Source organism: Grammomys surdaster, unplaced genomic scaffold (genome assembly GCF_004785775.1).
Source record: "Grammomys surdaster isolate TR1022 unplaced genomic scaffold, NIH_TR_1.0 371, whole genome shotgun sequence".
NCBI lineage: Eukaryota > Metazoa > Chordata > Mammalia > Rodentia > Muridae > Grammomys > Grammomys surdaster.
This window is the reverse complement of record NW_021604790.1, coordinates 5,819,387-5,836,045: the sequence shown is the minus strand read 5'-3', so window position 1 is coordinate 5,836,045 and position 16,659 is coordinate 5,819,387. Positions and strand designations below refer to the sequence as shown.

At 44.2% G+C, this 16,659-nt stretch overlaps 1 protein-coding gene across 2 annotated transcripts in view; it reads right to left on the bottom strand.

Moving 5' to 3' along the window:
* Positions 1–956: 956 nt before the first annotated feature.
* Positions 957–16,659, bottom strand: part of Tanc2 (tetratricopeptide repeat, ankyrin repeat and coiled-coil containing 2) — a 284,441-nt gene continuing 268,738 nt past the window's right edge. Inside the window, exons 19-26 of one of the 2 annotated variants that reach the window (XM_028780603.1) lie at positions 15,936–16,069; positions 14,761–14,884; positions 11,764–11,939; positions 11,339–11,471; positions 9,862–9,953; positions 7,832–7,978; positions 5,123–5,223; positions 957–3,503 (exon numbers count right to left, since the gene is read on the bottom strand). In XM_028780603.1, coding sequence (XP_028636436.1) covers positions 1,538–3,503; positions 5,123–5,223; positions 7,832–7,978; positions 9,862–9,953; positions 11,339–11,471; positions 11,764–11,939; positions 14,761–14,884; positions 15,936–16,069 — 2,873 coding nt within the window. In that variant the 3' untranslated portion in view covers positions 957–1,537. The remainder of the gene's footprint in view (positions 3,504–5,122; positions 5,224–7,831; positions 7,979–9,861; positions 9,954–11,338; positions 11,472–11,763; positions 11,940–14,760; positions 14,885–15,935; positions 16,070–16,659) is intronic. The other variant, XM_028780602.1, reaches the window with a different exon arrangement.

Sequence of the window (16,659 nt, the reverse complement as noted above, 5' to 3'; positions counted from 1 at the left end):
TTGCTAGGCCTAGTGGCTTGGTTTTAAAAGCTGATGTGCAGCCAGAGATGGGACTGTGCTACAGCTTTGGTTCCTGTGTTCTTCTTGCCCACCTCATAGTCATCTCAGCTTTACAAAAATCAGGTTGGTAAACAGCCCTGAGACGGAGGGATACTGAGGGAGGAAACGGCCTGCTATCAGTCTCATGCCCTTACCCAGTACTCAGAGCAATCTGCAACACTTTTGGCTGTTTCTGATTTTCAAAGATTACCATTACACACTCCTAGATAAAAGAGACAATTCCTTGAACAGTGAATGACATGGAATTAGTTAACAGCCGGCATGGAGCGCAGTGGCCTGGGTGGCAACCCTAGGATGGGTCCTACAGTCCCAAGAAAACCAAGTAGGTTCTGGAAGAAACTTTCTTTACACCACAATCTAGGTTTGAGACAACCAGCATCAGCTGAACACACCTGGCTCCAGGTGAAATGCAGCTAGTAGGGTTACTACACCAGCCAGACCTCGGGAGGACTGTTCAGGGCTTTTTGTGTTCTAAAATGCAGACTTGACACAGCTTTCTCTCAGTGAGAAGCAAGAACAATCTTTCCCCATTTCTCCTCTTTTCTCCATACTTATTCCCTTCTCTAGCCTTGGAAAATCAGTAGCCTTTAGTGGCTAACTGTTGGTTAAAGCCTAGAGAATACCTCTTGGTTAGTACTTTAAAAATACCCACAGTTCTCCTGGAAATTTCCTTGGCTAATCAAGTTATTTAAAGGGCTGGATGTTTATTAAATGTTCCCCAAATGCTTCTTGGAAAACCAACATACCAACATAGTAACATTTCAGATAATTATAGATTATAGTGGGCTTTTCTTCCAATCAAGCCTACCTGCCTGCCTCTCTCTCTCTCTCTCTCTCTCTCTCTCTCTCTCTCTCTCTCTCTCTCTCCCTCCCTCCCTCCCTCCCTCCCTCCCTCCCTCCCTAGACCCCTTTGTCCCAGGGGAGGACCAGCAATAAAGTAAATGAAGATTCTAGACCTGACGCCTGCAGGGAGCTGGAGTCTGGGGAGGAGACCATGGCACAGAGATGCACTGGGGCTGGCCATGTGAACACTGGGAAGAATGCAAGGACAGAGAGGCATCACACATGTCCTAATGTTTCTAGAAGAAAACAAACAAGAACATCTTACTTTTTTTAAAAAGGAAAAAGACATTCACACAACAAGAACATCAGTGAAAGCGATTGTCTCCTGGAAAAAGCCAACCAGTGTGTCTGATCTCCCTGGTTAAAGCTCATGGCACGAAATCTCCTCGTTGGTGTTGGAAGAGAGGGAGGGAGCATGTGGCTGGGGCACAGACCCGAGAAACTGAAGTCCTGGCTCACCAGAGGCCAGCTTCCCAGTCAGCTGCATGCAAAGGATTTCAACATGTGGGCTGTCACCTCTGAACACCACACAGAAACTACATGAGAAATTAAGCCAGAGAACTACCTCAGATGTGGAAACCAAGCCTGAAAATGTGCAGTGAAAACATATGGGTCTCACTCCAACAAATGTCTCTTAAACATTAGACTCCACAAATGGTCTCTTTGGTTTGATAGGCGATGTCTGTCCTTGTCGAGAGTCCCGAGACAATTGCCTGTACAGGTTGTCCTGGTATGCCTGAGCCACTGGTAGGGTCCGTGCCACCTTCACATCAGGATAAGAGGAGGCCTGGCTGACTCTTTCTAAGAGGTCTCCACGGGACCCATTAGCCAGCATCCCATGGGGGCTGTAATAATCGTCCTCCAGCAAATGGCCATTCTGTGCATTGTTGGTTTTGTTATAAAAGGCAATGTTGCTAATGGATGATGGTGGACTGAAGGACTCAGGCTGAGGCAGGTTGCCTGGAGACGTGGGACTGAGAACGGTATCCACTGATGAGACTGCCCAGGTCCGATTCTGCTGGTGAAGGTGGGGGTACTGTTGAGTCCGGGCTGTTTTATCTATGATCCCCATGAATGGTGTGGTCCTGGATCGGGTGGGCTCACTGGGGTAACCTCCCTGAGTGGGAGATACTGGTGATAGCTCATCACATGACCTATCATATGCCGGTTTTAGTGGGATCTCCATTTGCTGAATTGAAGAAGAAGGCCGGAAGGTGGGAGTCAGGTTGGAGGTGGAGGAGATGCTATTGCTGGATGGAGAAAAGCGCAGGCCCACACTCTGCGAGTGCAGCAGGGGCCTGGGAGTTGGTGGGTGGGGCTTGATTTCATTAGGGTTGACACTGATAGGTCTTCTGATTAAATGTGACACATCAGGGGAACCCAGCTGGCTGGAGGAACGCTCCAGATCTAGTTTTGAGTGACAGACTGGATAATAGGATGCTGATTGGCTACGCCCAATCTGTGGTGTCTGGCTGTACCTCATACCACCTCGATAGGCAGAGGATGGTCGCTGTGGCAGGTCTTCTTTGGTCAATCCTCCATGCTGACAGATGGCACCAGCACTCAGACTGGCTTGGACATGCTGTACAGGTCTCCCGTCTCCTACAATCCCTCCTATTGATCCCTGATAAACCAATCGGCTCTGACTTACTCCCATGTCTCCTTGTGAAGATTGGTATTTACTGGCCATTGAATGGGCTACTTGGCCGTAGGCTCCTGTTGGGATTACAGTGCTTGAATGCACTGCTGAGCTAGGCTGGTTACTTCTTACAATCTGGGCCTTGGCAGGCTGTAGCCTGAGCCCTTGCTGGGGAACTGCCACTGGAAGCTGAGGCATCTGGTAGGGTCGCTGGGCCATTTTGGATAGCGGAGATTTTGGTCTGCCAGGAAGCTGACTCACATTTGTTTCTTGCTGATAGCGTACAGGTGAACCAGACTGGGATCTATAGACACTCATGCTCTCAGCTGGAGGACTGGCCCTATATTGAGGGCCTCTACGGAGAGGGGAAGGGGGAGGGCTAGGGTATTCCTTGCCTTGCCCTCCCACAGGAGGTGGGCTGAACCGGTAAGATGCACCCTGATGAGCTGGGGAAGTATGTGGTGGGCTAGGCCTGTAATGAGAGTTCTGGTGAGTCGGAGAAAGAGCAGGTGAGGTGGACTGATAACCTTGTCTAGTGGGAGAACCTACAGAACTGTTGGACCGGAAGTCAAAAACCTGATGAGAGCCGAGAGGTGAGCTAGAGATGTAGGCCGAGTCCCGATGAGCTGGAGAGGAGGGTGGGCTCTGGATTACTGGGAGCCCCTGACTGGGGCGAGCCTCTGTCTGGAGGCCAATAGAAACATTTTCAACATCTTGTTCCAAGTACTCCTCCTCAAATATGTCTTGTACAGAGTATATATCTTCGTGCTGGGGCTCAGGCTCTGTTTCTTCCTCTGGCAACTCCTGTGGAGGCTGCTGGGGTGGTGGTGGTGGCTGCTGTTGCTGCTGCTGCATCTGTCTGCACTCTTCCTCCACTCGCATCAGAAGCCTCTGGATCTCACGGTTGTTTGGACATAGCTTGATGGCCTCTTTCAGGTCCTCTAAGGCTGCTGCAAACTGTCTGCTTGACAAAATGCAAACACAAGGATGGGAGTTATTCAGAATGAATAGGAATCACCAGGAGCAGAGAACATGGCCACCAATTCAGAGAACTGCATCAGGTAGCATTTGGGGGACTCAAGAGGGTCTAGTTCAGTTTGACTTATAAGGAAGGAAACAAAGGCTGTTATTCTAGAAGAGTTTAGAATGAGGTCCTAGACATTTTGGCTTTTATCTTCCTTCTGGGCTCTCTGGGATTAACGGAGAACATCTTCATTAGGTCAGTCCAGACAGGCCCTTCAGGAAGATCTTTAGTGCACAAGTACAGTCTAGGCAGTATGAGGGTTGGTTGGGGTTGTCATTTACAGTGTCACTGTCAAGAAGCTTAGGAACAAAGCAGTACATAACTGTAGTGTTTAAAAATCTTTCTGATCCAGTATATTTTTTTTTGTGTGTGGGGAGGAGGTTTGAGACAGGGTCTCTCTATGTAGCTCTGGCAGTCCTGGAACTTGCTATGTAGACTAGGCTGGTCTTGAACTAGAGCAATCATCTTGCCTCTGTCTCCTGAGTGCTGGGATTAAAGGCAGGTACTACCATGCCCAGATAATCCTGTGAGATTAAGAAAAATATTCTCAATATTTTGGTCTAAACCTCAGGCCTCTTACATCCTAGGTGTGACACCTGTCTTTGGTCCCTTTTCCCCATCACCTAACAGTACTGTGTATCGTTCTGCTAGGTCACAGCCCGCAGGAGGCAGTTTGCTGGTTAGGTGACTGAGAGTGGAGCTGCGCTTACTCCAACAAGACCCTCATCAACCAATGAGGGAGTGGACTGTGGAGACACTCCTATCCTCCTAACTGAAACTACCTGGAAAGTGGACAGCTCACCTAGTGGAACAGGAACAGTCCCAGATGGAGAGGATTTAACAGCCAACTTCTATAAAATTATTATGACTTTTGCTAGATCACTGCTTTCAGTGTCACTAGCTTTGTTTTGATTTTTGTAGACAAATCCCCCTGGGTCATAGCAGCAAATCCCAAACAGTTCTTTCCCATGCATGAGAGAAGGCTGGGTGCTGGGTGGAGGCACCAAGGACAACGACTGGCAGATTTTAGATCTCTCTGGAGGCTCTCTTACTCAGTGGCTAAAGCATAGCAGATGGGCACAAGAAGTGGTGCCATCTCAGTCCTGGCAGCAGAACTGTCTGTGTTTGGGTGAGGATGGTCAATGTTATCAGACTTAGGAGAATCCTCTACCGAGGACTGAATAATCTGGGGAGTCCCCAAATGCCTGTAGGAAAGGAAAGGAAGAGCCTGTAAGTGACTGTCCTGTTCTTCCTGTTGAGAAGGCACAGGGGAGGTTTGGGTTAAGTGGCTTCCTCTTTACTTCATCATTACCTCTTTATGCCATTGGCTTGAGGCTAGAAAATGACTGAGACATGATACAGGCTTCCTGGAAGAAAGTGCCATTTTCCATTTTACCTTTCTCCTGATGTGCCCAGGAGAAGTACTGATTGTGAGCAGTGCCCTATCTGCAAAGCCTGGCCCCGAGAGCTGGCAAGGGCACACACATCCCAGGGCGGCCTACATTGCCGTAGCCACATTTTCAGACACTGATGTTTCTCACCCTTCCTTGCCTCACCTGCTGCTGCGTTTTGCCCTTGCTCTCGCATAGTATGCTTCATAAGATTTCGGTTTCAGCTCCAGGGCCTTAGTAGCAAATTCCTCCGCCATTCCAAAATCCTGTCATTACAATAGGTGTGCAGATGAGTCATTGGAGAGATACACAAAGGCAATTTGGGAATAAGACAAATGATAGACACAATCCTTTGACACTAGTCAATGGAATGCCTGGGGATCATGACATGCCTGACATGCCTCTACCCATGTGGTCCACAGACTGAACTTCCCCCTGCCTTCTGCTGTGTGTCTCTGAAACCACTAGCTGAACTTTACTTGTCCAAAGTATTAAAAACACTTTTGAATTTCTAGCTGTTTTTTTATAATCCCAAAACCAAATGTCAGCCCTCTATAGTAAGGATCCTAAATTTGGAAACTCTCCACACAAGAGGAGAGACACAGATACCTCAGGTGGCATTCATTCTGTTGGTTCTCCTTGCTGTTGTGCTCACAAGACTTTGGCTTCCTAAGGATCACTGAGAATGTATTCCACAGAGTCCAGGAGAAAGGTCTGGGTAACAGCAAAGATCACTGACTGGAGCCGAAAAGGCATGAGGATGCTAGACAGACAGGCTCAGTTCTGTGGTCTATTCTAACTCAAGTCAGTTGAACATTCTTTGCACCCACACTGTTTCAATGATAAGGTTAAGCATAATACAACATTTAAATGCTATGTATGTTAGACATGTAGTGGGTCCCTATACTACATGAATATTCTTCATATTTCACAGATACTTCTCTGTCTTGTTCTTTCTTCTATTTGATTCTTTACGTAGGAAACACTCAATTTAAAAAATAGACAAAGAAACAAGTAGTTCTTTCTTCTATTTGATTCCTTATGTAGGAAACACTCAAAATTTAAAAAAATAGATAAATAAGTAGACACTGGCTGTGACTGGTTGTGTTGTCCTGGAGACATCCTAGAGAAGCACAGTCTCAGAGCTACTGGTGCTACCATGACAACCTCCAGGAATAAGGTCTGAAGCATATAATATTGAACAGGCAATGCCTGTGGTCTTTAAGATCTCCTTAAATACTAAGTTAAAGTGAAAGGCTTTAGTATTCATTGGGGGAGGTTCTATTTTTTGAGATATAGTCTTGCTATGTACTCCAAGCTAGCCCTAGTCTTCCTGCTTCTGCCCCCAAAGTACTGGCATAACAGATACATGGCACCATATTTGGCTTAGGTTTTTCTCTTCTTTAAATATCAGAATCATAGTAAAGCAGGATTATATTCATAGTTCCTAAGGCAGAAAACAGGGTAGAAGGAAGGTTCTGGGTCACAGGTAAGGGCTCATAAAAGATTGTCTAGTGAGGTGCAGGGACTTCTGGTGCTTAGTGTAGTGTTGGCTCACAGGAGGTAGTTGCTGGTTTTGTGAGGAAATGGTATGGACTATTTTCTCTCTCTCGTTTCTTACATTTCCCTTTACGTATCTGAGAGGGAACCATTGTTTCTAAGAATAGGAGAGTAGAACAACTCTTCTTCCTTGGTGCTATAGGCCCACAGGGAGGTCTTGTGCATGTTAAGCAAGAACCTTATGACTGAGCTATATGCCCAAAGCATATTTTTAAGAGCCAATTAACTGCTAGGGAGAAAAGAAGCCAGAAGACTGGCACCCACTGCTAAGCTTTGCTTCATTCTCAGGGGAGGTCCACAGAGACGTCTGGGACTGATTCCACTGTTCACATAAGAACCTCAGGTAGGATTTTACTATCGTGCTCTGAATACCTTCCACCCTTCCACTTCCACCCAAAGTTAGCTTCTCCTTGCCCCAACTCCTTTCTACCTCTGAAGGCAGAACTGTGTCCTCTGAGACAAGTCTATCCCAGAGCTCTTTCACTGTCAGGTTTCAGGGCTGGAATCAATGATGCAGAAGTTATGTACATAAATAAGTCTTTCTGTATTTGAGAGCAGATCCTTTTCCACTGTAGCCAGAACCTTCCTTCTGGACAGGTTACTCTTGAATCTCTTACTGAACAAAACTTCCTGCTTGGTTTGGATTACTTCTATCTCCTGAGGGACTGTGAAATCTCTAGTGGATGACAGTGACTCTGTTATGATTGTAAACACTTCCAGTGTCTGAGATTTTTCTTAGCTCAGGGCACAGCAAAGGAGCACTGGCTGAAACTATACCTGCAAAGAATGGAGAAGAGCCAAGGACATCTAGGGGGTGATAGAGGCCAGAAGGAATTTTAAGATTTCATCCAAACAAGAGGTGGGATATACTGGAATACAGAGACCAAGAGGAGGTGAAAAGGTCAAGAGTCCTCTTAGGAATTAACCTTGAAGTCCTGAGGCTTCATCCCAACCCTTTGATACCTGACTAGGGAGCACACTAGAAAGAATGATGTCTTGACCTAACTGCTCCTGAAATTCTGGCGAGAATGGCTGGAGAGTGTGTGTGGAGATGACAGTGTTTCAGTCACTTCAGTGAGGATTATGAAACTGCAGAATGCCACAAACTGCTCCCAGAGAACTAGGTTTTCTACAGCTCAAGGAACTTGTATTTGTTGTGGATTTATTTCTATGTGCAAATGTCAGTGTTCTGTGAAGGACAACCAGGTTCCAAATGGGGCAGAAAGGATTTTAGGGCCTAGTAATAAGGTAGTAAGTAGCAGGAACTTTCAATTTCCAGCACTGCAGAAAAGAGTTAGGATTAGAGGGACTTACGTTCATTTTCCTGCGACATCGAGAGAGGTTGAGGAGGAGAGACACTTTTAGCTCCCGGAAGGTTTTCAAGTCCTCACCAAACCCTTCTCTAGGGAATTTCTTCAGAGCATACTGGTAGCGTTGGGCAGCTTCCTTTACTTTACCTTTCTAATAGGGTACAAATGAAGAGCACAATGTTGGTTTGCTGAGTGGCCGAGGAGATCTGGTCCCTAGTTCCTGCCGGCTCTTATCAGTTGTTATAAAGGTTAAAGTCCCTTGATGCTGAGAGCAGAAATCTAGTCTTTTCTATAAGAAACTCACTTGGTAAGAATGTTGAAGGGAGGTCCAAAATAACAAGCCAGAGAAACAAAATCTTGGCAAATGCACGTAACAGTTTCTGTTCTCAAGGGCTAACCTTGGTCATTAGGAAATTTCTTCTTTTCTTGAACAGCTCTACTTGGGACACATAAAACTTCCTGGTCCCAGCACTCCAGAGTGATAGTTTCTCCCTAGGTTTTGGCTTATGTGGCTTTTCTTTGAGGCTCTACCTTGCTGCCCCACAGAAGAGATAATTCTCTTCTTCAGGAAGCATGAAGGACCTAGAATGGTCTATCTGAGGCTTTTCTAATGTTCACAGTGTTTGTGATCAGGTAGGAGGTAAGGTGGTAACAGAGAAGAAAAGCTTGGAATTTGTTACTCTCACTTGTAGACCATACTCCCAAGATGAAGTAAATCTGACCAACTTCGGGATGCTCTGCAGAAACACTGAATTGCTTTTATACTTTGCATCTGGAAGGCTGTATATAAACTGTAGAAAGAATCTAGGTGGTAGCTCCTGTTGTCACCTGGATTCTTCCTCTGTAGAGCTGCATCTCCAGGTAGCATCAGTTCTTTACCTTTCATCATCTTTTAATAAGGAGAAGTATACATTCTTCCAAGGGAGAACTATGGAAGTGCCTATTTACATAGGAGCCAAGAATCCTTGCCCTGGGATAGCAGAAGGTATGTTGTACCAAAGCTTTTTTTTTTTTTTTTTTGGTTTTTCGAGACAGGGTTTCTTTGTATAGCCCTGGCTGTCCTAGAACTTACTCTGTAGACCAGGCTAGCCTCGAACTCAGAAATCCACCTGTCTCTGCCTCCCAAGTGCTGGGATTAAAGGTGTGTGCCACCACTGCCCGGCTGCAAAGCGTATATTCTTGAGAATGACATAAAGGTCCATAAATATGATCCCTACAATAATGAAGATCTTTGAATTTACATGACTTTATATGATTACGTTTGGATCAAGGTTCAAACTTCCTACAAGCTACGATAATCATGATGCCTAGGAACTAGAATTCTGCTTAGGACCTTGTATATTTATAAAACAATGAGTTTTATAGTAATCTTATCATCTTTCAGATCTGTAATATCTCAAGGATGCCTGCTGCTAAAAACTGGGTTGGAGTTATTTACGTTCAGGGATGATCCAGTGAACTGAAACACTGTGAGGTGACTGACATGGAATACTCTAAGAATTTCCTTCTGGCCAAGTGTTTATTAGGGATACCTATTTCTTAAAGACTGTCATCCAGGAAGTGACTGTGAGCAAATTCATAATAATCACTGTTCATCTTACTAAAAATGGTATTATTACTATGAACTTTTTTCCCCGGGCTGGCTTCAAACTCATTCCATAGCCAAAGAGGACCTTATGCCCCTGATATTCTCCTGCCCCCACCTCCAAAGTGCTGGGTTTACAGGCATATGCTGCTGAGTATAAAAACTAAGATCAATGACACTGGAAATACCAATATTATGTAAGTTTGCTTTTAATTGCCCTATGAGTTCCTTACTTAGAAGATTCTGAGAAAAACCTGTTACTGAATTGTAAGTGACCAGCTAAAACCAAAATGTTTTTGTTCTCTTATCAGGAAAGCAAAAACCTGAGGACCCCTAAATTAGAAGCCTGGTACCAGGGAACCATTTCTCCCTTTGCCTCTACAGAAAGGAATGAAAACTTTCAAGTTTTCAAGATTCTCCATGTAAACAGCACCTCCTCCCGCCCTCACCTTATAAAACATGTCCCCCTCTTCCATCAGCTTGCTCAACAGGATGATCATGATGTCTGGTTTGGAGGTGGCCATCGCCCATGTGGCTGGACCTGCAGTGTACAGGATGCATGATGGGTAAAGAACTCATACAATGTAAGGTGGTAGGAAGCTGGGTGAAAAAAATATCCTGGGGAATTTCTGCTGAGAGAACAACTTGCTCCACAATAATTACCTCATTTTTTAGACCTGGGAGTATTTTAGTGACTCCCATTGCCAAGAAGCTGCATTGGATTTGCTTGTATTCACCTTAAAATAAGAACATCTGAAGTGTCCAAGGTTGTGCCACAGGAGAGCAGTGACACCTGTGTGATACACATAATGGCTTAAGTTTGAAATGATTTTAAATCAGGAAGTTGGAAGAAAGAGTTTATATTAAAGGTTACCACAAGATTAGAAAAAGCCAAAGAGGAATAATTTCTGTCTGAGATGGAAAACTCCCACATAGACTCAGTTTTGAAGTGTGTACTCTGTAGAAGGGAACCCTCCCCTTAGGGACTCTAAAGGCTCCCTTAGAGCTGAGGACCAAATAGGACTCCCTGGGATTCACTTGGAACCAGGGGCACAATTCTAATGCCAATAGATATGAAACAAACATTAAGAAGACTACTTCACTCATGAAAGAAAAGAATAAAGTTAAATTGATTAGTTTACAGATGACTGGATTATTTACCAACTAAGCTTTTCAGGGTTAGTTATCACAAGTTCAAGTTATTCTCTGCAACAGTCATTAAAAAAATCTTCTTTTAAGGTGAAGTAAATTAAAAGATTAGAGGTGTAGGGAACTCATGCAGGCTAAATCAAAGAGGAGAAGGCAAAGCTGACCAAGCCATCAGACCACGCCTGATGCTGACAGCGGTGAAATATACCTCGTGGGCGACTCGGTAACGTCTGACAACCTTCAAAGAAAGGAGAAAACAAAAAGTTGTAGGAAAGGAAAAAAAAATGGATGAAGGTGAAAAAAAAAAGAAAAAAAAAGAAGGAAAAAGCAGCAGTGAGAGGCAGGCAGCAAAAGCCAGCACATCAGCCAACCCTGGTCTACAGTGTGTGGGTCGGGGAGCAGCTGGGATAGCAGCAGCAGGGGCTGGAGAGTGAAGCGCGGAGAGCAAAGGAAAGCAAAGGCTTATGGTGCTGCAGGGAGCCAGGATGCTCAAAGGGTGGGGCTAGTGCACAGGCAGCACTAAGATGTGCATAAGCTCAGCGCAGCCTCCTGGCTAAAGCTACAAAGGGCAGGGCAGAGAGTCAAGTGACTCTGGATACAGGGTTTTGTAACTATAGCTCAGATGGTACTCTCTCTGGGCCAGTAGCCTTTTGTTCACTTGGGCAGTAATTGGACCAGGGCAGAGGGAGAACTATATACATTCACTCCAAAAACCCAGGAAAGTCAGACCACTGGCCCCTGGGCACAGATGGTCAATATCATCTCTCTTTCTCTTACCTATTTTGGCTCCTTTCTTCAGTAGAGTTACTACAACAGACGTGTTCCTGCAACCCACTGCCCTATCCAAAGGACGCATTCCACTGTAGTCAACATGCTCAATCATGGCCCCATGATCCACTAGGAACTGGACCTAGGAAAGAACAAGCAGGATGGATTAAAAGGCACAATGAATACAGCTTGTCCAGTTCAAACTGCTTGTCTGAAATATATATATATGTGTGTGTGTGTGCGTGTGTGTGTATAATTAATTAATTTCCGGCCATAGTGATATTCTTGATTTTGAATAATGTTTTGTATATTCCTGTCCTCTGAAGAGTCTGTTAGAACCATCAAAACAGTACTTCACATTTGATCCTAGATGGTATTCTTGATGGACAGCACCCCCATCCATTCTCTCCTGAGGCTTGTTTAAAGGTACTTACCACCTCAGCATCGCCATAGAAAGCTGCCAGGTCCAGTGGAGTACGGCCATTCTTGTCTGCATGGTCTGTAGCAGCTCCATTATCCACTAGAGAGCGCACTACTGAGAGATGGCCCTTCAGACAAGCCCAGCTGAGGGCTGTTAAGCCCTCTTTGTCCATCAGGGCAATGGAGGCACCTAAAAGAGCAAGCGAGAGTTCTGTTTTAACAGGACTGAGGACACAAAAGTTTGTAGCCAAAAGGAACACTGATATTTAAGGTATATGTGCTGTTGAAGAATGGTCTTGACTTCTAGATTTTTTCATTTTTAGATTGACCCTGGCTGGCCATGGTAATATATACCAGTAATCCCCAAAATAGGTAAGCAGGAAAATCATGAGTTTGAGGTAGTTTGGACAGGGAGTTCAAGGCCTGCTGAGTCATATTTCCATCTTCTGAGTGCTGTAATTACAAGTGTATGCCAGTCCAGATTTTGTGGTACTGGGACTGAACCTGGAGCCTCGTGTATACTAGGCAAATACTCAGCCAGCTAAACTGTATTACCAGCCTCTAAATTTTAGATTACTTAAAAAAATTAAAATCACTTGAGAATTCCTATTCTCCAACGTTCTATAAATAATGTAGTCTAAACTTAGTGAAAACTCACTTAAGTGAAAAAACAAAACAAAGCAAAGAAAATCTAAAGCAAATACAAAATGTTCAAAGACCATGGGTAAGGAAGAACAAACCTTTGTTGTCTAGAGTGTCTACTGGCATGGAGCAAACACAGTAGTCATCTAAGGTCATCAGTGCTAAAGAGGCCCTGCCTCTTCTATTGGATATAGTTTGTTCTGGAACATTGCTTTGTGCCACGTATTAAGAACCTAGGTCTGTTCCCTCTGAGTGCTGTTCCCCTCCTCTAGCAGAAATGAAGGTAGATATGAAGTCAGACTTGTTTGGCAACTTGTACTATGGAGGCCAGAGCAACATGGTACCCTGCAAGAACAATTCTTGATTCTAGCCACCTCTGAGTCTGAGGTTATGGAAACAAATCTTTCTTGAAAAGATAGAGCTAAATCCACAGAAAGTCTCTTAAGTGAAGCCAGTCTTCCTATTCAACTATCCTTGGCTGTTCAGGTCTGGGCATAGTTCTTCAAAAGGCTTAAAGGAATGTGCATCTGCATATAGACAATTATCTGTATTTAAGGCTGGTTTATTAACAGTGAAGGCTAACTGGAATGATGTCATGGTTTCAATCTCCTTACTATCCACTGCTTGAACCAAATCCGAGACGCCACTAGATGGTGCTGCAGTGCTACTAGTGGTGAGCCTTCTCTCTCTCTCTCTCTCTCTCTCTCTCTCTCTCTCTCTCTTCTTTCTTTTCCTCCTTCCTTCCTTCCTTCCTTCCTTCCTTCCTTCCTTCCTTCCTCCCTTCCTTCTTTTTTTAATTGGATATTTTATTTATTTACATTAAAAATGTTATCCCCTTTCCCCATCCCCCCCCCAACCCCTTATCCCATCCCTCCTCCTCCTTTTTGCTTTTATACCATTTTAATTTCATGCACGTATTAAGGTCAGTTCTAGGTTGAGGAACTAGCAATACAATAGATGCAAATAGTCAAAGAACAAGCAAGGCAGTAAACAGAGTCCCGTGATCACTATTCCTAAGGACATATCAGGATGACCAAAATATCTGAGCCTGCTTCCCTGTCCTAGTCCAAAGTCATTTTCATCCCTGAAGCCTACTTCTTTGTTCTAGCCTAAGATTTATATTCCTGCCTGAGCCTTTTCTATATGGCAATCTGTGACACCACTACTGCATAGGTGGCTGAGCTTATAGCAATCAGCAGGAATTAGAAATAATTTACCACTGTGTACCTGTAGGGAAAACACAGTTTCCCATTTACCAAGGGTGTGAGTATGTTGGAAAGTGCCCCAAGGAATTTATTATGGTAGCTTGATAGCAATATCCTAATTCTCCAAAGAGGGTCTCATTGCTATAAGTATCTTAACTTTCCTTTACCTCCTATGGACCCAAGAAAAAAAAAGTTAGTTGTGCAGGCTGATAAACTGATATCAAGCTTTGCCTGATGTGTTGGGTGTATACCTATAATCCCAAGGCAGAGACAAGTGGATCTGTGTGATTTTGTGGCCAGCCTGGTCTACAGAGCAAGTTCCAGGCCAGCCAGGACTACATAGTAAGACACATACCACCCCCGCCCCCACTCGCAGCAGCAACAGCAGCAGCAGCAGCCTCTAAAAATAGATGGATATTTACTGGGTATACATAAAAAAATTGAAGTCTACAGATTACTGATTTGAAAGGAAGAGTTCAGAATGTATTGATTTCATAACAATCCCTCAGGATATAAAAAAGAGAAAATGTCAGAGTTAGAACTCCCCAGTGTGTAAGTGGACAGGCTGGTAGTGGTGAGGTACACCTGTACACTTTGCTCTCTGGAAGCAAGTTGGTCTACATAGTGATAAAACATATGACCATTCAAATGTACATATAACATATGCACATGCACATCACACACACACACACACACACACACACACACACACACACACACAGCATGCAAGAGAGTACCAGGTATACTTAGGTAATTGAGGCAAGAAACAAATGTATTATGAGTTCAAAGCCAGCCTAGAATCTTATTTTAAAAAACTGGAAGAAAAAAATAAAAAAGACAGCAGGAGCATTTGGCTTTGCATTTTCCTTTTCTTCTCCTTTTTTAAAGATTTATTTATTTATTCAATGTATGTGAGTACACTGTCGCTTTCTTCAGACACATCAGAAGAGGGTATCAGATCGCCTCTGATGATTGGGGGCCGGGAATTGAACTCAGGACCTCTGGAAGAGCAGTCAGTGCTCTTAACCGCTGAGCCTTCTCCCCAGTCTGGCTTTGCATTTTCTCATCAACCGAATTAGTAATATCATTCTAACATGTTCCGTCCCGAATGCCTGGAGTTAAGTAGATTCTTACAGGCTTTACTCATTGACTCTCAGGGCTTACCTTGTGCAAGCAGGAAGTCCACGGTTCCTAGATGGCCTTCAGAAGCAGCCATCATCAGGGGAGTACGACCCTGCTTGTCTGCCATGTTGACATCAGCTCCATGGGTCAGTAAAAGATCGACAATCTGCAAGTGCAGAGAAACAGAGGCTGGTTATTGTAAGGAGAGCTACTGAGATGACACATGCAGTCTCTTTCAGTGTGAACTACTCTTTGCTGCAGAGGTGAGTTCGCCCTATAAGCAGCTTTCTACTGTAGCAACCTACTTATGACTTTCTGTACGATCCTAATGGCATGTGATTACTATCTTAACTCCCTTAGAGACAGATGAATGAGGATTCATCTCTGAACATGTAACTAAGACATTAAGTTAGAAAAAAGACAAATCAAGATGTGGTCTAAACCAAATAGAAGTCCCACCCCAGGTAACTACCCTTGTCAGTTCCATTTTATTAATCTCTGGAGGCTACAAACCTGCAGCAGCAATACACATTTACCACTGAATTGACTACAATAAAGTGCTTCTGGTAATAGCACTGTTTGGCTTCTAGAACCTTTTTTCTCCTCAAGAACCTCCAAAGATCATTATCAGTGTCCTTTCTTTTTCCATCCTAGTGTGTAAATTAATGGTTTCTCTAGAGTCCAAACCTTTGGAAGGATCAAGTAACTAGAGTCTGCACATAGTGTGTTTTCTTCCAGCCAGTCTGAAACATCTGTGAGTAACTGGTTTGAAAGGGCCTGCTGAGATGGGAACTCCCAGGCAACTGGCAGATACTGTTGCATAGAGGAGGGTGTTGCTCCGTGACCAGGGCAAATCTATCTAGTTCACAATGATGGCTTCGAGTGTTAACTTCTCCTCCACCCCCTTTTTATTGAGACAGGGTCTCTCTATGTTATCCTGGCTGTCCTGGAACTCATTCTGTTGACCAGGTTGGCCTTGAACTCACAGAGATCCGCCCGCCTCTGCCTCCTGGGTGCTGGGATTAAAGGTGCATATCACCTCATTGGTTGAGTGCTAATTTCTTACATCCTCAGTTCAGTGGAGCATTAGTAACAAAGGCCCATGTCCTCAAGCCTGAAGACTGCTGAGAAACCCAGTGTAGCTTCTTTTCTTTGCATCAGAAGTTTCTACCTGTAACCCATTCTTAACAGAGGGCTGGAAGCAGCACCCTACTTACCTGCCAATGGCCCTGGCGAACAGTGCTGAATAGAGGCACTGCTCCTCTGCGGTTTGGCTGGGCCACTGCTGCCCCTTGCTCCAAAAGCAGACGGCACACATCCAGTTTGCCCCTTCCCGCTGCAGCTGTCAGGGCTAAAGGCAGATAACAAAGACTGAGGATGGCTGGCTCTCCTTTTTTTCTAGTTTTCAATGTTAAACATGGAGTACTGTGTTTCTAAATGCTTTGTTTAATGCAAATACAGTAAATTAGTGTGTCTGATTAATGTAATCACTTTAACTTCAAGAATAATAATTTTGGCTGCCTTTCCTGAAAGGATATTTTTGAAGAAAAATAATAAAGACATTTAAAAGAGCTCACAATGTCTGGGGCCAATCATAAGAATGAATTCACTGAAAAATCACTTTTGTCAAATTCACCTGGCTTCATTTTTCCTATACTCAGACTGTCTACTCTGCTCTAAGTGTCTCTTTTTTTAAGGCTCTCAACCTAGTTAAAAATCTACTACTCGATGTATAAATGAAGTCTAGAGAACTGACTCTGTAGAGAAAATTGGCTGGGAAAAGTCTTGGTCAACCTCTGCTCCTGTGCTCTCAAACCTAAAGAACCAAAAGCAGGAACTGTAATTTAAGGCTTTGAACTATTTTTTATTTCTTTTTAAACTAATAAAGATAATAACACACACACACACACACACACACACACACACACACACACACACACA